Consider the following 25,569-nt stretch of genomic DNA (forward strand, 5'->3'; position numbering starts at 1 on the left):
CACTCTATCTAAATCATCATGAAATACAACCTGATTTCAGGATGGCCTGATGACTTCAGGAGGCCACATAGCCTAATTGTTAAGAATGTGACCTCTGCAGGCCAACTGCCTTGGTCTGAATCCTGCCTTACCTCTTTACTTTCCATGTGACCAATTTGTTTGGATCCCGGTTTCCTTGCTCATATTAAATGAAGATGATGGCATTACATTTAATTGAACATGGAACCCACATTTTAACATCTCTGAAATCTTTAAATCTTAAAACAGCTCTTGGCCAAGACACAGTCACAACATAGTTGTCAATGTGGACTTGGTCGTTGTTTTTGGAGGCACAAATGGACAAAGGCAACCTTTCGATATTTCGGTCCACAAATCATTGACTGCAGAAACCGTTTTGTTAACACCTTCTGATGAAGAAAACACCAGCACCAGAACTTGCAGAACTCTGAGGAAAATCGTAGAAATGGTGGCAGAATACTTCATTAAGTTTCGCTGTATCACGAGGTCTGAGTCACGAACATCAGAATGAATGTAAAGTTTTAAGAATGCCTTACTCAGTTAATTTCACTTTTTCCTTTTGTATAAACACAGAATGATACAAAGATTTGTCTCAATACTATATTACATCAATTCTACTTTTATTTTCTTATTTTAACACTTCAAATCAGGATGTGTCACACAATTAAGACATGTTCTTAATGGTATACAAAATGGTACGTCTTAAAATTGGTGGTCTTAGATTTGTTGAAATGACATAAAGAGCTTTTTATACAAATATAAACATTTTAAGCTTAATTTTTAGAAAGCATTATGTCATAATCGGCAGTATTTTTTCTTAATGTTGCATAAAATGGCACATTTTATAATTAATTTCATTTTCTATTTAATGAAACACAGCAGTGCTTACCTCACAGGATTGTGAGGATTCAATGATTAACAGTTGTAATGTGCTTAGAATGGTTCCTAGCTTATGTTAAGTTCTAAGTTTTTAGCTATTAATATCCTATTGGCCAGGGGCTTTGCTACAGATTGAGAGAGAACAATCTGTAACAAAGTCTTAAAATTTTTTTCAGCCTTAAGAACTTCCCCTATTCCTCCCACCTCATCTCAATACCCAATCTTTATTGAGAACCTACTTTATTCCAGAAACTATGCTTGATGCTGTGATGATGCAAGTATCAACCACAGATTTGACCTTCAAGACCAGCTAAATACTAAGAATATATATAACAATTATATAGACAGGAAGAAAGATAATGCCAGGTACAGAGAGGAATTAAGAGAAGGAAAATATCCAAGCTCCATTATTTATCATTGAACAGTTCGACCTAAGAATAACCTTTAACCATCTCTATGTGCCTTGGTTTTCTCATCTGTAAAATGGATTTGTAGTAAACCCCATTGATAATGCTGTATGCAATGACATGAATCGGTTCCATTCTCCACTTAGCCCCTCTTCACAAATGCACGTGGGTTCAAATTCTTAACTCTTGGTGAAAGTGAAGAATATAAAATGGATGGTGAAGCCAGCTGAGGAAATGGTAGGCTACCTCAGAAAGTGGGGAGGCAGAGGGTGGGTTAATCTCAGGTTAGGTTAATGAAACGGGCATCAACTACCTGGGAGACTCCTAGACTCATTAGACTCAGTTATCTTAGAAGTACAAGTTAGACACAGGACTAACTCAGAATGTCCTCATTGATAGTTTAACCTGAGTGGACATCTACCAACATGGGATGCCAATCACAGGATGGATTTGGGACCTATAGTTAGATGCTAGGAACTCCCGGATAGCTAGCTGTGCAAGCTCACCCTGGCCACCCACTTCATGTTGCCGAATTTCTTGCACTTACTGTAGGACTTTACTGCTGTATCTATGTCACTGGATTGTTGTGAGAAATCTTAAAATGAGCTAACGTACTTAAAGTGCTTGGAATAAACAGTGCATGGTATTTAGTAAGCTATTAATACATGTTATTACTCTTATTAGCATGATAGTAAAAACATTTAACCACCAGACTGGCATTAGCATCAGCCAATCGGGAGGCACATACAGACACGCATGACTTCTACATGGGAGGATCACAGCTATTACCACCCAAGCTGTCTCTTAAAAGATAGTTAGAATATGCTCATATGGAGATAATGAAAGAGGAGAAAAGCATTTCAGGGGAAAAAAGTCTGATGCAAAGCAATGAAGAATAAAAGAAAAAAAAAAGAATACTGGAAAATAAGGTTAGGGCCACGGCATTGAGGCAAAGGGTTTTTGGTACTTTATTCAGCAAGAAAATAAAACTGTTAATAGCTGAGTTATGTGGTAGCTCATCAAAGGCTAAAGGATGCATTTGGTTATGAAGTTCAAAATGAATGTAGTCCACCACACTCCAACAGGGACATTTTTACATTATAGCTCATTTTAAAGAGCATAGGCACACATACTCTAGATAGCTTCCACTGACCAAAGTTGAAAGAAAATACTTTGTAATGAAGTACAGATTTCCAAAGGTTTATTTAAGGGCCTAATTTTACTTAAGTCATCTTTTATTTTTCTGAAGCACGTTCCCCTGGTATGATTCTAATTTCAAAATCAATATTTCTTTAATGTTGATGAAACTATAAGTTTCCAAATCCATGATGAAAACTGACTAATGCTATGTGCATCTGATCAAACTAGTAGCAACATAATGTCAAACACAAATGGAAAGCATTTTTTAAAAGCCCACAATGGCAACTCAAAAGCAGTAATGACATCAAATAGAAATTAAAATCTCTAGTTAAAGCCAGTGAGGGTTTGCAGGTTAATTTTGAATTTTACTCTTTATGTTATTTCACATCAGAAACCTCTTGCTACTCAAATTCAAATCGGGTACAGTGGACATGTTACTTTTTCTCACCAGACACCTTTCCTTTCCAACGCCATACACCATTCCTTTTCCTGATAACCTCCCTTTACTCTGGGGGAATTCCTCTTCTGATCAGCTCAGGGATGGAATGTGATCCAATCTGGGAAAAACCAAAGTTCTTCCCCACAATTTTATATAATTTGCCGCCATGCTTTGGTTATGATGATATAAGATGAAACTATCGACAGCTGTTATCTACCATTTCACCTCACTGTCTCCCAACCCAAAGACAGCATCCCCATAGAGAAGTTGCCTAGATGAGAAAACAAATTGAGGACGAACAAATCAGAGGCAAGCATGGGCAATGGAATGATGGCTACTTTGAGTATTTGGACCCAGTCATGTATAGTCTTCCTCGTCTATGGGCTAATAAATTGCCCTTTAGGCTGACTAGTTTGAACTGGGTTTCTGTCACTTGCAACAGAGAGACTGTTGGTTAATAATCAAAAGCACATGATATCTATCTAAAAATAAAAACACATTTTAATTCAGTAGTTTATGATTAAATAAAATCAGACTAGGTATCTTTCTTAAAATTTAATGACTAATATGAAATCAGTAGAACACACTGTATATGTCAACCAAATTAAACAAAATGTCTAAAGGAAACTGTAGGCATTATAATTAGGTGTTTAACGTTTTACTCTATATCTTGAAATCCAAATCCTACTACTTGCTACTGGGAAACAAACTGGCTCAACTATATTTTGGAATATTAAAAAGATCTTTATATTTAAATTATATAGTTACGTTTAAATTATATTTGTTATATTTAAATTATAGTGTTAAATTATAGTAACTCTTTAATTTCTATTTATAATATGAACATGTGTGAGCTTTGTTTACTGTAATTTATGGCTATTAATCTAATATGTAATAATTAGCCATTATGAAAGGCCTACCTCCTCTTTGAAATCATTGTTTAAAAAATAAAGAAGGCCAGGTGGAGCTTTTCACCTTTTAAAATGTGAGTCATGAACAAAATGCAGGATGTTGCACTTAACAAGGGTCAGGCAACTTGTTTATTCATCATAATTTGTCGAGAATCCAAAATGGAGAGGGTCTCTAAAAAAAGAAATTGGGTCTTATGACTTCAAACTTCTAGGGCTCTCAGTGAATCAGTCCAATTCACCAATTCACCTTCAAACAGTTGACACAGTTATTCACTAAAACATGTTTATTGTACATCTTGTGGAAATAAATGTGTATATTAATCAAATGAGCTGATAGTTAAATTTGAGGAAACTGTGCCAGTTAAAATCCTTCCTAAGTAACAGTCTATAATTGAAAAGTCTAATAGAATTCTAGCAACAGAGATGGCAAAGATACATTAGATCATGCAGATTTTCCTTTTTCCTTCTGGGCAGGGGAAAAGCACAGGATAAATCCTTTGGTTTTTGTTCCAGTTTTCAATTTAAATTATAGAAGGAATGGAACTCAACACTTTTCTTGGAAATGAGACTACATCATAACAGATTTCATTGTTAGGAAATTCCTCTCCACCCTGATATTCAGATCATATGTTCTTCTGTGTACTTTATCTCACTTTTCCCCAAAACAATCCTATTCATCTATTCATACTTTTGATTCAATTCATCCCATTTCTTGCCTGTTTCAAGAAGACAAATTTCCCTTCTGAATTAAATACGAATTCCTCGAAATCCCATTTTGTTGTCTCTCCAGTAATATTGTGAACAGCATAATTCTACGCAAATTTTTACTGTATGAAGGAGAGGATTCCTGAAGTTGCCTTAGGAAGAATATATATTTCTCAAACTGCAAAGCCTTACTTCCTATGAATACCATTTCATTATTACTTTTACACCAAGGGACTTTGTGGCATTATTGTCTTTGGATACTCTTCTTCAATTTCTACCCCGAGTTATATATATTTGTGTTCTACAAATTTCTCCTAGGCTTATCTTCTCATTATTTCTTTATATTTCTAATCTTTCCAAGGCTCTTTAATTAACGCTTCTGGTTTCCTTTTGATCTAAAACTTATTCCAATTTTAAACTAAAAATGAGTTTCACTAATGTCTAATTTTATCTTTGTTTTCTTAACCATTAAGTATACAGATGCCACACAGATGTAATAATCTTTTACTCTTTTATAGTCATGTTGCAATTTCATAACTGAATAAAGTTCAATAAAACTAGAAAAATTTAGTTCCAATATGTGAGATCATAATGTATACAGAGCTGCCATAAGTTATAAGTTAAGCCAGGTATATACATAAATACACATATACATTCTGAAAATACTGAAGAGTTCCAAGTGCTTTCTCTACAGTAATTGCTAAATGTTTCAAAACACAGCATAAAAATGGTCATCACAACATCCTTGTGTGGCAATGATAAGAATGGAATGGAAATGGGATGAAAGGCACACAATTCATAAGACAGTTATTATGTGAACAAGTATAGCCAAATTTGTGAGCACTGATGATTCAAACGACAATGTGGAGCCATTGATTTTCTGAACTGAATATAAGAAATAGTAGTTAATAGTATTTATCCGGCTTTACACAGGACAAAGTACTGGGAGCTACCCGAGTATAAAAGACTCATTCAGTCATCTCAAGAGGGTCAGTTACATATAAATCCCAAAGACAAGAATGGATGACTGATGGCTAGATGGTGTGTTGCATGGCCTTTCTGTTTAGTGAGGTACCACTAAAGAGAATGACAACTTTGCAGCGGACACAGATGATCCTTGGGTTTGGTCTTACGTCAAACTAACAAATAGAAAAGTTTTCAGTCTATAGAATTCAGCGTATTAAAAGCCAGGGCCTAATTAAAATAAGCCCTATGCCAATTATGTGCAAAAAAAAGGTTTGGGTTGTTAATAGGAATACAGGCCTTGAAAGTCAATGTGAGAGGCTAGAAAATACACTTTTTTTTTTTTTTAAAATTAGATTGTTTAATTACTTTTCAGAGGAACAAAAATTCCAACTACCCACTGACAATACCCCAGTCATCCAACAGCTAGCTAGTCAATGCACAGTCCTCTGCAATTGTCCAGGAATTTTCTTCCTCTAGAAGTGCTCAACTTTCACTGCCAATGTTCTTGGTAGATTCACTTTTCACTAAAAAAAAATAAAAAATAAATAAGTAAACACGCAGTCAAATGTTTATACTGTTTCTGTTTAGCTTGTTCTGTTTTTCCCTCTTTTCTCCTCCCTTCTGATGCATACCAACAGCACCGCTCACAGGGATAGACAAACCACGTCATGTCCCGGGCAGCCAGGATATACAATTCTGGCCACAATAAATAGAGAAATGATGTCTGAAAGTGGCAATTATATTTTGTGAGGTAACATCCTTCCTGACTCTGTGGAAGACTTGGGAATGGTCACTTCACAGTGTGGTTATGATCCCATACTCGCACCGCTGAAAAGATCTCTATTATCACATAGGTTAGCCAAGTGTGGTTGGAATAAAATTTTCCACGATTTTTTTTAAACTTAAAATTGAGGGTCAGTATGCATTGAGAGAATGTGGGCTGACAGAAGGCTAGCTAATCGTCATCTCTTTCCTTTCACGGGAAAGAAGACTCAGAGCAGAAATGAAGTTTCTTTAAAGGAGCTGTCTTGAGTAAAGCAAGCAAGTCTATGCTTACTCACTAAACTGTGAGTTCCTTGAAGACAGACACTGGACCTTCCCTCCCTGTATCTATACCATAGTGTAGTGCACACTAAATCCATATATAAATACAAGTCACTCTATCTTTTAGTTTTTTTTTTTTAATCTATAAAATAGGAATCGGAGTGACTACTCTATTTCATTGTATAGCATAGCTAAAAGGAAGTAATACATGAAAACACTATGTAAATTAAGGTTAAAATACAGATTACTTTGCTTTAGGTTTATAGCCATTTATCTCCATTGTGTAGATAAGAAAAATAAAGCTCAGGGAGGCAAAATGAATGCTAATAAAGGCTGGTGTTAGAACCATAAATCTGGATCTTGCCTCATATTCCAATTGCCAGGTTCCTTGGGGTTTGCCAATGGTACCGTAAGATTTAAGATTGACTGTTGGTAGCAATCAAACTGGTGTTTATGAGTAAGGTCTTCAAATAGTTTTCATTCAAGATATGTCCCAACCCTTGTGGAACTTTATAACCCCCCTAGCAGAGTCCTTCAGGCATCTCCACAATATTTCAAGTTAGTTTTTTTTTTCGTTCTCTGCATTTTACGCAAACTCTAATATGGTGCCTGTTGCACTGTAAAGTTTACGTTGTGTTCCTGTGCCTGAGATCTATCCCCATAGCCCAGCCCTTACCTCGCACACACACTAAAAGTGAAAGCAAGACAAGAGAAGTAAGGAGGGATGAGGGGAAGAACAGAGGGAGGGAGAATGGATAAGATGAATGAAAGGATTCATTGGCTCCAAAACAGACTGATGCATGAATAGCTGCTATGCCAGGTATTTTCCTTTCACTAATTCAAGTAATCGATTTTGGGTTAGAAAAGTTAGAAACGTTTTCTAATTTTGAGCTATCTTGGAACAACAGAGAAATATATTTTGCTGGTATTTTTAAATTTATAGGGCTTTGTACTATTTGGCATTGCAGCTGGGGAAGACTTTTCCCTTTCTTTGCTTATTAAAGTTGCCCAGTTTTCTTTTAGTGGAGTTTCATTCTTTATTCCCTATACTGAAATGCAGCATACTCTTACCAAGTCATCTAATCTACCAGCTAATTTTGGCAAACAAGGCCTTGTGAAGCTAGTAATATCATTCTGGGCACTTCGGACTGGATTGATACAAGATGGATGATCAGTACTCTACATTTCCAATTTAAGGTAGTGGGATACCTTAACTTTCAACCTTTTATAGTCAATCTTTTTCATTCCTTAAAAGGAATGCAAGCCGACAAACAAAACTTGCTTACTGCCCATCAATACAGGTACGCTTTTGAAAAACAAAATTATGGCAATCTACAATCATGGCAAACATTGTAACAACCATCAACTGTGAAAACTACTGAATCTCAGCCCAGAAACACATTTTCCCCAAACTAGAAGAGAAACACCTTGTGCTGTGAACTCAAGATTAAAATCCAACTTTTTGGCTCCAGAGAGTAAAAGAATGTCAAGGCTTTCCAAAGAAAATGCCCTGTTCTTATATAATCCCTCTCCTGCATTAAGGGACCACCCTGCAGAATATCCAGTGCTGTGAGAAGGTACAGAAAAACAGACACCTTCAAGCGCTTACACAAAGAAATGCATGTCCAGGAAGACCTGGCATTATTTTTAAAGTATGTGTATTTATGATGTGACAACACTAGTATGGGTCCTTAAAATCTTCTCAGATCCTCTTTAATTCTTTGCTATAGCAGCTCTAAATGATCCTCTCTAGTGAAAACATGAGTCACTTGTGCTTCCTGTAAATAAGTTTAATATCATATATCCACCAAAAAATGGCAAATTTTATTTAATATGGTTCCAAGTACACTACAAAAATAGCCTTTTCTTTTTGCTTCGTTACAGGAAGCCTTACTTCAATGTGCATTCCTAAACAAGGTGAAAGAGGAGCTGTGTGTGCTATGTTTATTTACATAGACAATGTTTGCCCTGGCCAGTAACCCATATTACTAAACAACTTTCCCTGAAACCAACATTTAGAGAGAGAGCTATGTGAATTATATTAAGGAAAAAGTAAGGTTTTACAAAGCTTTAAAAACCGTGAAACTGCTCCTTTAAAACTGAAATTTCTAATTTGAGAAAATAAAATTGGATATTCTCAAATTGTGAACAATATAAAGTCAAGATTTAACCTCAAGATTTAGAAACCTGCATTTGCTAATTAGAAAGTTCATGCTTGCTAATTAAAAATCTAGTTTCAAATTGTGCTCTGACAATATTTTGGCCACTTGGGCAATAACTTTTCTATTAACTTTCACCAAGAAAAAAAGCTATTACACATACAGAGAACACCTTACAACAAAAGTTACTGGCTGTAACAGTCTATAATGCTGGCATAACAACACATGAGCCATATATTTCAAATAATATTATCTTAAAAAATAGAATTCAATCCAATCCAAGGATTTTATGATCCTCTCGAATTTGTTACAATGAAACTTGGCTTGTACTCATAATTCTTAGCTGAAAGTGGTATCTAATGGTTTTGAGTGAAGGTAACCACTCTCACTCCCTTTTTAAAAGTAATTTCTGGATTTTATTCATCCTCTAGAATCTGCATTCAGAAACACAATTAGCTTACTTTAATCAGTAGTTGAAAATACAGATAAGTCATTCTATAAACTAAATTTTTACACACACCACTTCCAGTTCTAATACTTCCTCTCAACTCTCTTAACAAAAAGGGAAAAATATTAACTTTTAAAGAATCACTAAAATGTCAAGGAATACAGCCAAGGAAACGAAATCAAAGAAATAAAAACAGTGGGTTTAAAAATAAAAGGAGATAAAAGGTCCAGACAATAGCACTTGATCCTTATGACATATTATTCTAAATATAGTACAAATTTTAAACATAATGTTCCTTGCAACATTTCCCTTTCTATAAGGTAGGAGACTAAAAATGTTTTGTAATACCTCATTTTAAGATTCTCTAAAAAAAGAGTTTTAACTAGGGAGTAAATTTATCTGATCATAACAGACTATTAATTAAAGACTATTAGCTTAAAAGAAGTTAAAAACATATAGAACTCCAATAATGCAGAGAATGTCCTTTTACAGACAGATATTCAAACTGATTCATTCGTTTTAAATTAATAGTATAAGCTTACGTGCTCTCAAACTGGACAGAAGTAGCAGTTCATTTATTTGGTTGTTTACAGTATTAACTGTAGCTACAGAGTAAATTCAGTTAAGTGTGCAAATATAGTGGGAAAACACATGTATAAAGAAATACAGTCATAATTGCTTCAGTTTCACTAGAGTTATTCTGAGCATTACAGGAACAAATTTACACTTACCTTGGTGAAGAACTTTCATGTCATTACCAGATTCTTTTAAAACCACATGTAATGTTGGATACTCAATGATCACTTTGTTCTTCAAATTGTCAAGGAGACTTTTGTGAAGATCCAGTTCATAGTATCTTAGAATAAAAAAATCAAAACAAAAATAAACACATTCTTAATATTAAAAATTACTCATAAATAAAATGAGTCCCATACATTAAAATATTTTTAAACAAATGATATTAATTCAGTAGCTATATCCTTATAACAGTAAGTTTAATACCTCTAAAAAAAAAAAAACAGGTAAAAAAACTATTATTTAGAGGTTCTAAAACTAAATCAAAAGCATTTCAATAATTTGATCTTGGGGAAGCTCTAGAATGAGTCATTCATTTCAAATCAAGTAAAGAATATAGACTTTTACATAATACCTATGTTTAAGATATCATAAAATTTTTAGATACAATGATAACTACCTAAAATTCAAATTCCTCAAATATACTTAGTTTGAGCCTTAAAAGAGAAATAAACACTATCTCACGATAAATAATTTCTAGTAACATAGTGCAGTAAAATAACTGGCTACGAAAATACTTTTATAAAAAGTTTATTTTAATTATAGTTTCCAGAATTTATATTGACATACAATTATATTTGGCTTTCCATTATTTTGAAATTTTAAAAACTAGGTTTGAGTTTCTGAATGAGGCAAAAGCACCAAATTTAAGAAATATGGAGTTATCAGTTATGATATCATAATTGTCACCTGTGTCACAGGTAATTACATGCTTATATTCCTTAAGGTGTGAAATTCTCAAGTCATTACTTAAAAAAAAAACAAACCTGAGTTGATTAAAAATGCATTCCCCTTTGCTTGCTTTCTAGAGTAGGAGAGAAAGGGGTGGAATTTCACCTAGCTCACTAGGAGTTGCATATGGGAATATGTTGGCATGTGAATATCATATCATGTTAAAGAGGGAAAAGTAGAGAATAAGTCCACCTGTGTAGCTCAGAAATTCTCCAACTTTTCTTCTCCATCTCTACCAATGATAGATGGTAATTCACATGCACAACACACATCCAAGGGGAAACTCAGCCTGACAGCTGTAACTCCATCCTTTTTTCTCCTGCTCAAAAACAAACAAACAAAACAAAAATCCTCTCCCCCACCACCAGGGGTGAAGTTATCACTGGGATACATGCAAATCTTCTGTAATTTTATTTTAAGACTATATCATTCACAAACTTTGATATTTCTTAGTCAGTAACAAATTATTTGCTCCAAACTCACAGCTGACTGAGACATGTAGCACACTAAGAACTGGTGTGGTGATTTCTTTGTGTTCTCAGTTTGTCCCATGCATAGTTGTCAAATAAGGGAAAACAGAAGTGCCTAAGAAAATTCAAACTCAAGCCCATCGTATAAACTGATTTCTTTTAAAGAAGTAGGTGACAAGTGAGAGAAAAACTGTAAAACCAAAACTACTTATGTTTGCCTAAACACAGACCCCACCCACCCCTGAAATGAAATTCTTCATTTTAGAATCACGGAATACTTTTTATGTTAAAAAGAAACCTGAAATGCAAAATACTCAGTCTTCCTAAACCAACCACCCTAGTGCCCATAGGCCACAAAACGTATACATTCTTTTTCCTGTGTAATGTAACACAGATGTGCTTACAATACTTTAAAAGTGGTTCCAGCATTCAGGGATTAAGTGCTTCACATCTTTTAAACATTATTTCCCTTTGAAATAAGCAGTATGTTTTTTTTTTTAAAGAAAGCAGTAATTATACAAAAGAGAAAAATGAGATTGAATTCGGTATCAAAGTATAAGATTAACATATAAAGCGAAATATAAAATGGATGTAACTAAATTTTTCTTAGGAAAAAACAAATACTTGAATTCTCGAATAGGGACTTTTCAAATGGTATCCTACAAATGGTATCCTACTTGTAGTACTGTATCTTCTATGCACTTAAATTGAATCATAAGGCTTCTATTAAGAGAAATTTCTCAAATAAGAGAATGTTTCCCACTTAGCTCAGTTTTTGGTAATTTTCAATGTACAGTTAATGTTTTAGGTATTTTATTTATTTTCATAATATTAAATCTATGTTAGGTTTCTCTAGATTTCCAAAGCTGGAGCAATTAAAAAAAAATCTTCAAAAGCCACATAGTAACCAAAACCTAAGATTTTTCTGCAGATAAAGTATAAAATATGTTGCCAGCAGAGGAAGGAACATTTAGAGATATTTAAAAATTACCATGTAATAAGTTATATATTATTTTAATCTTAAAACTATAATGATTACATTTGCTAAATTAAAAAAAAAATTAGTCCCTATTTTATATGCTAAGCAGGCTCTGCACAAAGCACTTATGATGCAAATTTTATAAGAATTTATAATGATTATTTTTAAAACCTTTTATTTTAATGCAATTAAAATCTGGTATGCTGTGTGGTTCTGATTAGGACCATTGAGTTTTATTTAATGTTTACCCGAAAATGCTGCAAACATCTAATTACTATAACATTGCATCGAGTGTCAGTAAGCTTCTGAGCCTCAGCCTTCCAGTCTGTTAATCGGAGAAGTCAGACTTCACTAGATAATCTTCTGGCTGAAATTCTGAATCTTTGATTTTTGTTACTACTAGCAGTTACTCTTATTCTACTACTGAAATTTGCTGATGATTAAAAAAAGTAAATTATATAAACTGTTTACAAAGGAAGGCTATCAAACACATATGGGGTAACATTTTGTGAACTTAAAAGGGTTTAGTTAAATGGAGCAGTAACTTTTGTTGCTTGTGTTTGGAGTCCAACCCTCAGAGTTAAAAGTGGCGGCTCCATCACTTACTGGTCTGTGATTCTGAACAAGTTAGTTAACTTCTCTAATCCCTTTTTCCATGCTTGAAAATGGAGACAATGACAGTATCATTTCAGAGCATAGAAACAGTTAGTTCATTTACTTAAGCCATGCGGATGGTTTTACATAAAGTAATGACACATTCTTATAGAAACTTCAGCTGTGGACAAAGTCAATGAATTTCTTTAGTAACAAAGAATGGCACTTATTATGTAAGGACTGAAACACATATTTTCCTTTTTTACACATTTTACATTATAAATGTAGGCTTGTGACTTTCAATACAACCTTAAAGCCATTATTTGGTATCACATTTATTTCTAAGAGGCTAACGGTCCTTTGTTTGTTTCTATTACTTTGAGCAAGTTATATAGTCCAGCTTGGCACCGCCTAAAGCATTTAGACTCTATCTCCTTTGAAAGCCATTAAGTCGCTGAATCCTAAGAGACAGCTGTATCTTTTTTTTTTTTTTTTAAATTTACATGAACTCTGGTGTTCCCATTAGTAGAATGGCTCTGCTACCATAAGACAAACTACTTAAGCCTACAAGAATTAAGACACCAACATTTGTCTCTTCTTTCATCCTTAGGGACCCTCTCAGACATTTCCTCTTGTTATTTCACTTGCTTACCCTCACGGCCTTGCTAGCTGACCCTGATCCAGGCAGCTTCACAGGGGCATTTGAAGGGCAGCATGGCTCAGTAGGCTAAACAGGTGTTACAGGGATTGACATTATATAAATAAAAATCTCGATACTCAAGGGTATGCTTTTAATCTTGGCTCTGTTACCAACTTTCAAAGAAACCGGCCTTGTCCTTGAACTTCTTTCTTTGCATTTTATTAGGAAATTAGGATTTTCAAAAATCTTCTCATAACTCAGGAGGAGACAAGAGAATTAAGAGTCACGAGCCACTTTATTTTCCATGTGATCACTGACACCCCTTTGAGTTTACCTCTCCATCCCCTAAAAAATACTAAAATTAAATTTGAATATTCTCCAAATTTAACAATACAATAGCAGTCCCTTGGTTACAGAAATTTTTACCATAAAATAAGGTCACTGGATAAGGTGTTCACCAAGACCCCTTCAGTTCTAAAATTCTCCAAGTGTTGATATTTATCTGCCAAAGGTAGCACTTAACTATACCCTTAATAGTCGTTTTATTTATTTCTCAACCTAGGTTTCTGGGTTAGAAGTGCAACTAACTGATTCCAAATGTATAAAGTGAATCTTTGGCTGTTTAACAAAATTAACCTTAATATACATTGGTTTATGGTTATCTGATAGCTTCGCGTTTTTAAAATATGGCTCATCCTTCCATAACTGAATTCGGTAAGGTTCCTGAATCAATTATCAACTAAATGCTTTAGATTCACACTTATCGAATTCCTTTAAAATAACACAAACTTAAAAGTACTAACATTATTTTAAGAGTAGAAAGAGAATGGATTAAGTGAACAAACTAGCTTTCAAAATCCAAATGAAAAGAAACCAGGTTGTTAATGAAGGCCCAGAATAGGAGGAAAAAAGATAAACTCAAACTAACATATATAAAATCAAATTAAGTACAGGGGTCAGACAATTTAAAAATTTCTCCAAAAACTCCTCTGTGTACAATTTTTGCAACTAATACTGCCCAAGTTACATTACAAACAGATCTTGTCAAAGTTAAATGTCTTACCTAATCTCTTTTAGTTTTCAAATTAAAAAATATATAGCATTGAGTTACAGTTTGCTGCACTTTGTTCTGTTTGGGACTTTAATGTATGCATGTAGATGAGGGCTACAGATGCTTGATATGGGGCATCAGTCATGAGTTGGTTAGTGCAGATATATGTCTCCATTCAGAAAGCCAACAGTTCAGAACTGCACTGAATGACCCTACTCTATCCATTATATAAAAGCTTTGGGATGTGGTAAAATAAAGTGACCAATTATACATTTTAAAACATGTCTTAAAGAGGGCCTTATAAGGCTCTTACATGTCCTAGATGTCATTTATTAGGTCTTTTCTTATCCTCACTAGTAAGCTCAATTACTTTTAAATTCAGAAAGCTTGGGTTCCAATATCTTATCGCTGGTTCATAGAAATAAATTCCATAGTTTACTGGGGGTGTCAGTCATAAATAACTACCATATATCAATGGGACAGGTGTCATAACAGAAATCTGAAGTAGATACTCAGTAAACATTTTCTCTTGTTCCCTACCTACCTCCAAGTATTTTTTCAGGCTGCACAGTGCTTTCAATATCTAGGCATTTCATTTGCTAAACCTAGTTACCTCCTCCTTAATTGGTTCTTAAAATCCTTCTTTCTCTATTGATTTTCTAATTAACATAGTGAATATTAGTCTTACTGTTAACAAAATATGTCTCCTCTGGTGCTAAACTGAATGCAAGAGTCTGATCAGTAGACTCTTACATCTTTAATCTTTATTAGGAAGCACTGCTTTGTAAAATATAATTAGGTTCACCAGAGAAATATTTGCTTAAAGGTTAAATAGTTCACAAGTTAACTATATCATAGAATTATATTATTTTAGACTTATCAAGAACTACTAGTCTTTTTTTGTCTTCCAGGTGAGGGAACTGAAGCTCTGAGAAGTATATTACCCAGAGTCAGTCAAGGAGATGCAGAGTTGGGACTATAAAGCAGATCTTTTGAGTTCCTTCACTTGACTGATTGCTTGTTAGCTTATTCTTCACTTAACACATATTTTTCTGAGGTCTACCAGGAACCGGACACTATTCTAAGCACTGGGAATACAATGGTGAACTATTAGGTATTCACTACAGGTGAAAAAAGTGAAGCCTTTCTAGCAACGAAGTATATGTACAAAGTAGAGAGTCAGAAACAAGCTAAGTGCCTAGAGAACAGAGTAGAGTGGATACGAGAATACATACAGAATTCATTTGGTTTTGGTACTTAGAATAAATTGCAGTGAAATGTCTGGTTGGGGAGGAGGTTGAAGCTTTTTGGCTAAAATGAAAATCTGAATCATCTAGAAATTCTGAGTATTCATGTTATTATTCTATCTGAAGAGTATATAAAATTGGTTACAAATTGTTATGTAACATAGCTAGAGTATATACATTTAGTTGATTAACTGAAGTAGATCCAAAGTGATATGATGGTCAAATTCTCAGCAGATTATAAAACCTACAATTTCCACAGTGATGCTCTCCTTTCGAGTATATACTATTTTGATTATTGGGGTTAAGGGAATTATGTGAAATATAAAATGAGTTTTTTTCTAAAAACTTGGGAAATATTTTAACTCTCAACTTGATGTTACATTCTTAAGTTCACAGCTACTGAAACATAAATGGCTGTGCCTGCATTGTCTTATCAATACTCACCCAGCTGTGCCAACTAGCTGAGCTTCAGCTTCCCTCAAGCAAAGATTACAATTCTTATCACAAAACTGCCTCAAGCAGGTTGCCACATAGGAAACCCATTCCATCGCTGAATGTGTCATCTCTGAGACGATAAAAATATTTAATGCCTCCTCTACGTATTTCTTTCATATGTGTGGACATTCATCAGGTTGATTTTAACATTTTTCTGGTTATAAAATGATTTCTTGCTTCCTTTGTTCCAAAATGTGAACGAACAAAGGTTAATACCATTTTGAGCATATACTCACTTTGAAAAATAATCAGCAATCCCGAAAGCCCTAACAAAGAACTGGAGTTAAGTTTCACATACATTATGGCCATTTATGGTCCTGAGAAGCATGTGCTATATTGCAAAGAATGTATCAAGGCTTTGGAGGCAAGCAGGCCTAGTTTTGGATCTAGTTTCCACCATTTAGTAGTTACAACGCTATAGGCAGGGCTCTCTATGCAATTATCACAAATTTATAATGTATAATATAACATAATTATAATGTATATAAAATACTTAAGAGTACCTAAAAAAAAGAGAAGGCACGCAATACGGCTTGTCATTAATACTCACTATGTTCCATAAAGACACCTATTAGTCTCTAGATTTAACCTTGATTTTAAATCACCCTTGCAGAAAATATTTTGTATGTGTACCTGGGAAAACTTATTCAGGGTATTCACATTTTTTTTGCTTATATGAAACACAAACACAAAATATTTTGAAAAACACAATACTTTTATACATTTTAAAACACAGACATCTAAAAGAGAACATTTTGATGGCTGCCAGATGTGAGGGGGGGTGGAAGGGTGGGTTAAAAAAGGGAAGGGATTAAGAAGTACAAATTGGTAGTTACAAAACAGTCATGAGGATGTAAAGTATAGCACAGGGAATATAGTCAATAATATTGTAATAACTATTTATGGTGTCACCAGTACTAGATTTATCGGGGTGATCACTTCGTAAGGTTTATAAATGTCTACTCACTATGTTGTATACCTGAAACTAACATTACTTAGAGAAGGAGCAAGAGAATTAAAATATTAATCAAGCTACCATCAGTGACTCCAATATGCTGATCAACCCTGCAGCCAGACCAGGAGAGCACCTGCAGAACAAAGGAAGATTTCTGCTGGGATTGCTAACAACCCAACCCAGTCCCCATACCTGTGAAGAGAAAACAGGAAACAAGAGTCATCCCCTGTGGCTAAAACCTTGGGGAACCCATGGATTAAAGCCTGGGAACTGCTAGCAGGTCTTTCACTCTACATATTCTTACCTTTTCCATGCCATGTACTCTTCCCCTTCCTCACTGTTTGTCTATATGGAAGGAAATGGGAACTAAAGAATGATATAAACTGACTTCCCTGAACACTCAGGGTCCCACTCAGTGCCTTTACTGTCTCTCTCTCACTGTCCCTCTCACTCTCTGCCTCTGAGAGGAGACCACACTCAGTCTGTGGAGTGTTACCCCTTTTCTAATAAACTTTCCTTTAACTCTAACTTTTGGCGTGTGTGAATTTTTTCTACGACCTCCGCCAAAGTACTCTCTTCTTCTCAGTACAGGGCTTGGCCTCCCCGCCTACTCGGGGAAATCTGCCTTGTCCTGCATTAATATAGTGCAGATCACTATAATTAAAAAAATAAAAAAATTAACAGACATCCAAAATTTCACTTAAATCTTTACTCACAAGTTTAAATAGATACAAAGAACATAATTAATGGCATACTATAAATACTGATGATTTAAAATGAAACTGTTACATCACTCTTAACTAAATATACTAGAATCTAAATACTGTCCTAATATAAAATGCCATATTTCTTTATACAACTTCAATAACTAAATTGAATAAACATCTACCAAATACTTCCTTAAGGAATTTACTACCTTAGCCAGTGTTCCTCAAAGTGTAGTCCCAGGAATAACTTTTATCAGAGTCCTTAGGAGGCAGAGACTGTAAAAAATGCAGTTTTCTAGGTCCTATGTAAGATGGCTGAACCAGAACTCCTGAGGGTAAATTGGAAATCTACTAGGCCTGTGAGCTAGGTGAAAGCAAGGAGGGATTTGTTAGAACTAGGAGGCGAGGTGGACAAGAGACCAGGCTCTTAGAATCAACTATATCTGAGAGGTGGTATCTTGCAGGCAGTTCAGTTTAGAAGTCAGAATCTGAATAAGTAACCTGAAACGGGAGGTCAGCTGCGCTCTAAGGTAGAAGAGGGTTTTTGCTTGCTGGTGGGTGGGTATCAGCAAAGCCAAAACAAGGTCAGGTGGGTCTCACTTGAGGCCTTTACACAAGACAAAATTAATTTCTCTAAAAAGTCATAGGAAAAAGTATCTTCTCGTAATTTCACAGTAAAAATTTTAAAATAGTTCATGTTACAAATCCAAAGGAAGTAAAGCAATCTTAATGTCAAAAAAAAAAAAAAAAAAATCTCTCAGCATGGAAATTAAATCATCCAAGAGAAATAGCTAATGCTTTTGCTTAAAAAAAAAAAAAGTGTTCCAAAATTATTAATCACAACTAGCATAGTAAAAAACAACAGAATCCATGTAAGTACAATAGAGAAGTAGCCTCAAAAAGAGTAATAATCTGTGATGTTCATTAAATCAAAGCCTAGATAATGCTTTAATTTGGCTTGGGTTTAAAATCTAAACTCTTGGTTTTATATGCCAATTAGAGTGAAGGTAAAAAAAAACAACAACAACAACAAAAAAAACAATCTAGAATGTCCATGCAGAGATGCCCATCCCTTCCATTGGGTACCTGTTACGCCTTATTTATCAAATACATATCTACTACAGCATTTACCATATAGCTCTCCCTCCTTGAGGTGTAGTCTTTTATATGTCTATGTATCCCTAGAGTTTAGCACTGTGAAAAATACAGATTTGAGCAATCTTAATCCATTGATACCTTAGGTCAAGTTTATATATCAAAAAGCTTGTCCTGTGAGCAGGTGCTACGTTCTCTGAAGGAACTTTAAAGTATACTCGGCAACTGTTATATCTCTCAGTAGCTCTCAACCTCTCCCTCTTTCTCTCTCTCAATTTCTATTTTACATACAGAGAACTGAAGCCCCCAACTGGTTAAATGATATAAAGTCACAAATGAACAATAAAAAAAATCCTTTAGGGCAGAACAATAAAAAAAATCCTTTAGGGCAGGGCTTGGCAAACTATGGTCAGCAGGCAAATCTAGCCAACTGTCTGATTTTGTAAATAAAGCCTCACTGGAACGGTCATATCCATTTATTTATGTACTGCCTATAGCTGCTTATGTGCTACAATGGCAGAGTTGACAACTGTTACTGTATGACCCACAAAGCCAAAAATACTTGGGCCAGTTACAGAAAAGGTTGTACAAACTGTGCTTTAGAGTATTAAAGTGGAATTAACACCTATCATATATCAGGCATACATTGTTTCGGCGAATCATGACATTACTTATTAAAAAATTAAGACTGAACTCCTACTATGGGAACGTCACTAACTCAGCACTGTAGGAAATACAAAAATGAAAAAGCCTAAAGCAGCCATTGTCTTCAAAAAGGAGTTTACCATTATATGGGACAGATTTTATTGGGATAAAACATAAGATAGGATTGCAATACAAAACATTTTTTGAAGCTCAAAGGATAAAACATTATTTCCAGTTAGGGAGGAAGGGATAGGCTCCGCTGTAGAAACTGATGAACAACATTCTACTCAGAAGAGTGGAGAAGCGAGGCAGACCATACAGAAAACTCATTATGGAGGCCAACCATGTAGATAAGATGGCAAGTGAAAAGTGAAAGATGGCTCCAAGGTCTTACACCTCGCTTACTAGAAGAATGACAATGCCAACAACAAGGAATGAGTATAAACATTCACTGATTGCTTATTAGATGCCAGGGACATAATCAGCCCATTTAATCTTTATTTAAAACAACACCCACACCTACACCCACACCCACACATAAAATCAGAAATGATGTGATGAGATCTAGACATGTTGAGTTTAAGATTTAATGAGATGTGTAAGTGAAGACAGCTGCAAAAAAGGATTTGGAGCTAGGAAGAAAGACTGAAAATATATCTAGATTTAGGAGTCATTTGCACACAAATAACAGTTAACAAAACCTTAAATAAACAAGCTCTTGAAACTTCATATTCTTCCAATATCCCATTTATCTCAAAAGAAATGTAAACTAATAATGATTTGGTATCTTGCGAGTAAAGCTAATACTGAATGTAGAGGAGCATAAGAAATGATTTGGCTGAAAGAAGCTGTCATTTTTTAAAAAGGTAATGCATAATATAGTTAACTGCCAGCACATATGGAGCTTTTTGTTTTAAACCTATTTCCTCCTTTTACTAAGTGATCTCTAAGATTGAAAGAACAACAAAAACTCATCTTTACTGAGTTAATTCAGTAAGATGTTGACCTGGACGTTGCACTTCATAATAGAGAAATAACATATTTACTAAGAGTGATTTGCTATTTGCCAGGCACTGTGTTAAGTAGCTGATCTACATTATCTCAAATAATCTTCACAACAATGCAGTATTGTTTCTGTCTTTATCCCCACTATCAGGTGGGAAAACAGAGGCTTAGGAACTTTCCAAGGTTTGTGTCAAAGTTATAACATTATTTTGATTTTATAAAAAACAAAAACAAAAACAAAAACTACTTTGATGTAGATTTTGAATAAAATGAAGAAGGTTATTTCAAATATCTCATAATTTTGGGTTAGGTTTGAGAAGCCATGGCTTAATTTAGTATTTGTAATGGTGAGACTTTTGGTCTACAAAGTGTAGTCTAGAACCTTTTAAAGTAAGGTCGATCTCTCTATAGATTATGTATTCTGGAAAAATAATACAAATATTTCTTACTGGAACTGTAAGTTCACTCTGAAGGAATCCTAATAATAAAGGATTAGTCTAGAAAGACCATTCTTTTTGAAAATAATGTTTCTGAAAATGATGTCACTTCTATGTGAAACTCAACATGCCCTAAAGCCTCTTCAGGACTTACCTCCATCTCTCGGTAAACAGATCTATGCCAGGAACCTCAGTTACTTTTGGTTTGCATTTGTTTTCCTTACTACAACAGAACTGTACCCTATTAAGTCTTGTAAAAACTCTAAATTTTATTTATTTGCATAGAAGATTAAATGTGCTTAATTAATGGTTTCTGAATAAATTTGAAAAGAATCTCACGAAAACTTAAACCACATCCTTATCAAAACCAGGATCTTATATAACACATCAAAGCAGCAAACATAAAAAACAGAAAATGTATTTCAATTTCTTTATGAAAATAGATAATTCCATTAATAAGTAAACGTATGACCTAAAATATAATAGGTTTGGGAAATTACAAATGAATGAACAGTATCGAAGCTGGGAATAATTCTAAATTCATCTCATAATAATAACTCAAGTGAGCAGCAATGCAATGGCTGCCTGTGATGGTGCCTGACATCATCACTGCAGGCTTCTCTGCTATAAAACCATTCATTTACTTTCTGAGAACAGAAAGCTGGAAAGAGATGATGTGGCAAGAGGGCAAGTGTGGCTTTGCTAATACGAGCACCTTATATGAATTCTTCCCCACAGGGAATGTAAGCTCCATAGGGGCAGAAACGGTTTTCTTTACTGATATTACCCTAACGTCTATAACAGTACCTCTACCATAGTGGGTACCCACCACAGGTTTGCTAAATGAAGAAATGATTTTACTTAAGAAGCCATATTAGCTTTAATACGAATATGCAAATTAAAACCTTGTGTATTCTGGAGAGAAAACTTCCAAACAGATTAGCAGGATTTGTGCTGAGTTTAGTGTTAGACATATGTTCATGATCACTGAAATCTAAATATAAAAGTTGTGTAGGACAAAGCTAAATCCTGGAAACATTTAAGATGGCTCTAACTGATCAGGTATATCTTGAGACAACTGTAATGAGCCCTCAAAGAATGGAAAACACAACCAGTTGAAAATTGGCGACATCAAGTATTTGGTAAAAAGATTTTACTCTTAAGTCACTATAAATCGTAGGATACATTTAAAATCAAACAAGCACAAGGAAACTACATGTTTCTGCCTTCTAAGCACTTTTCAGGAAATAATAAAATCCTCCTATTTAGCATGATTATCTTAAATTAGAAACCTAACATTTTATAACCTATAATAATCTTACTTAGATGTTTTCTGAATGTACTTTCCTTTAACTATAACTGTAATTAGGTATATAATCAAATGTAAATGCTCATCCTAGCCTACCTATGAATGTATTATCTAAAGAATGTTGTAGTTTAAAATGTTTAATTAAAAAAATAAAAATCTATTTCTAAATATACTCCCATAATATCTAATTTCATTATTTATAATTAGGAAATATAACACTGGGAAGTTTTGTAGAAATTAGGATAACTATATCTTAAGGCTGACTTAATCAGAAATATAAGGATGTACCAAACCTTAGGTCCACCTTCAAGATAAAAGCTACCTCAACTGCAGTTTCTGACATTACTTACTTAAAGTGATTCCATTGCTACTCAAAGTTAAATAGGGTGGCAATTTTTAAATCCAAAATTCCTGGTCCTGGGTTGTAACCTTCTTTCTCTTCTTTGGTATTTTCATATATCACATCGAGTTCAAGTAAACAACTCAAATGCAGAAATCTCAAAGATAGGTTTTCTACATAGATAGTGTCAAAGTACTTTTCATGTTATTCACTCTGGTTCAGGTTTAGTACCAAAAGCACCCACTCTAGGTGTTCCTTACAGTTACATCAGTCACCTTTTACTCATTAATCTATCATTCCCTCCTCTTTGGGGATAAAGATTAACCTAAGGCCCAGCTTTGATCCTTTCTGGATTCCTAAAGACAAGAGGTTATAAAATAAAAGAAAGTAAAGGACCTAAGGAAAATGAAACACAGAGAAATTGAGTGCCTAGAATACAAACATCTGACCTTCATTTCGGTGCATTTCTCTGATTTTTTTTTTGGTTCAGGTTTACCCTCTTTGGCTCTTTGTTAAAATAAGCCATGCCAATCTGACTGGTACCTTCCTGTGTTCTGGTCTTTATGTATCCTGGCTTCTTTCTTTGCAATTGCATGAAATGATTTTCCCGACTACTCTCTGGATCACGTCATGAATTTTTGCCACACTCCTAGAAAACCAAGTCTGCTAAGACAAGCTGAGATCTCCACCCCCTCTGCCTCTTCATGAATTTATAGTACACATTTCCAAGTTAAAAATGAATGCTATCTGGGTCGAAGTAGTCTGTCCTCTATTATAGACTTCAAAATACTCAGTATCCTAACTTTACCTTTTATCACATACAATTTTGTTTTTCTTGAATTCTGGAAGAAGATATTTTGCAGAAGAGTCATGTTTAACTGGTTTAGTGAGCTGGCACATTTGTTCACTGGCCACAGCCCAATTTCCCTCGACTTAAAATGGAACTATAACAAACTGTCTCTTTCAGGTAATGAAGGAAATAAAAATAGAAACAAACAAACAAACATCCATAAAAAACCAAAAACGAAAAATCAAAAACTTTTGTTCTTAGGAGTTGTACCAAAATGAAAGGTTGCTTTCCTTAACTTTGATAAAGAAGCTTAATTATCTGGCTAATAGATTAGGTCAATAAGGTGACCATGGTCAAGTTGATTGGGACCCCAAATCTTTTGGGGCAAAGAGTGGAGTTAAAGTGTGAACTACATGTAAGTACATTGAATTAATAAGTCTAGGAAAAGGACTATGTGACAGAAAACTCAAAAGCTGCATCAATGAACTATGATAATAATATAAATCTTGGAAAATCTGAGAAATGTTGGTAAGAAAAGTGGTCAATATTTGGTGTTTAGATTCATTCTTAGCTATCAATGTCTTATAATCTCATGTGTAGACCTTCTGTAAGAATCCATCTATCTGTAGTAGTAGCAATAATAATAGTCATAGTAGTAATAATAAAAGCGTGTGCTAAATGAATTATCTTAATTTGTCATGACAATCATAATGATCATTACCATCCCCATGTTGGACATGAGAAAACTACGGCAAGTGAGGTTTTGTAATTTACTCAAGTTAAGATAATTGGGAGCAGGGTTCAATTCAATCTCAGCTCTGCTTTCACAGCTTGGACTAAGCCATATTAGGAAATCAAATTACAGACAAGGCCAATCAGAATTAGTCTGAATAAGATATAGTAGTTTTGTTAATTAAACAGTAAAAACAGGGGACGAAAATTACAGTTCTTAAAAGATCAGTGTTTTGTAATTCCGTAGGCTGACATAACTGGCACTTAAGCAAACTTTGCAGAGACTCTCAGAAATCGTTTATGTTGTCTTCTCATTCCATTGTAAGGAAGGAACAGAGTCTGGTGATTTAAGAATTTTCTCAAATCAAACTGTTAGAACCTGTCTCCCTTCACATTTCTACACAGTATTCCTTCCACTGCAATATACTCAGTGATCAGTTGGTGACATGAATTTTTGTATTTCCAAAAGCAACAAGTTGAACACTAGAATTCTGGAACAACTGGAACTCTGTTACTGAGAATATTTCTTGAAATAAGTTAAAATGCAACTTAGAAAGCTCTTAGTTGCACATGTTATTATTTTAAAATATTCTAACCAGGTGATTTTTCAACAGAATTTATCCTGTAAGTGCGATTATTTAAAAATTTTAATATGAAAGTCATTTTTAAAAGCCTAGGCTTTGTTAATAGCCAGATAATTAGTGAAATAACTAGCTACTTAAGCTAATCGAGCCACTTAACTATATTGCAGAATTTACAAATATTTAAAGAAATGGGGAGGGAAGCACTTTTACCTTACTAAATTTTGCTGCATATATTCAACCTTCATTAAAACTTGGACCCCTGTCTGAGAACGAATGTAGGCTTTCAACCTGAAATAAAAATGTTACATTGAAGGAAGCAAAACTGATTTTTTATATATTTCAAAATAGTGTCTATGAAAGATTAAGCATTTATGAGTAGCTAATAATACTTAAAATTCATCTATACAAGCATAGAAAAAGGGTTAAAGATATATTCTAACCAAGGATCTGAATTTTAAAAAATTACCTTCCTTCTCTCTGTGTAATTAAATAAGTTAAATTAAGAAACACTTATTTCAGTAATCTTGCAATTTAATTTTTTTAATGTATCTAATTTAGTGATAGACATTTCGTTTTATTACCAAATATATGACCAATAACTAGATTATCAGTATTTAGAAAGAAAGACATTTGTCTATTACGCCTGGCCTAAGACATTGTTTGGCACATGACGTTAATCTGATTCGGTCTGGGTGCCACCTTTTATCAAAAGTAGATGATGAGATTTAACTAGAATTGGATCAGACATTTTAGAATCCACTCAGCACAAATTGTAAATATCAGGTTACTCGGGAACCAAACCAAGCATTCATATCCCTAGCGGGTACCATCTAGTGAAAAGAAAGTCAGCT

General features: G+C 34.3%; 1 protein-coding gene across 5 annotated transcripts in view; it reads right to left on the reverse strand.

Annotated features, from left to right (window-relative positions):
* Nucleotides 1-621: 621 nt before the first annotated feature.
* The window catches only part of ZNHIT6 (zinc finger HIT-type containing 6), a 55,343-nt gene continuing 30,395 nt past the window's right edge, over nt 622-25,569 (reverse strand). Inside the window, exons 8-11 of one of the 5 annotated variants that reach the window (XR_001594833.2) lie at nt 24,929-25,006; nt 17,156-17,207; nt 10,836-10,962; nt 9,877-9,972 (exon numbers count right to left, since the gene is read on the reverse strand). Coding sequence is in view for 4 of the 5 variants with exons in the window: in XM_016128072.2 (XP_015983558.2) it covers nt 5,949-5,989; nt 9,848-9,972; nt 24,929-25,006 (244 nt within the window). In the remaining variant the exon portion in view is untranslated. Of the gene's footprint in view, nt 5,990-9,847; nt 9,973-10,835; nt 10,963-17,155; nt 17,208-17,497; nt 22,755-24,928; nt 25,007-25,569 lie in introns of those variants that run through there. The other 4 variants (XM_016128072.2, XM_016128076.2, XM_016128075.2 and 1 more) reach the window with 4 other exon arrangements.

The sequence above is a fragment of the Rousettus aegyptiacus genome, unplaced genomic scaffold (assembly GCF_014176215.1).
Source record: "Rousettus aegyptiacus isolate mRouAeg1 unplaced genomic scaffold, mRouAeg1.p scaffold_m13_p_1, whole genome shotgun sequence".
NCBI lineage: Eukaryota > Metazoa > Chordata > Mammalia > Chiroptera > Pteropodidae > Rousettus > Rousettus aegyptiacus.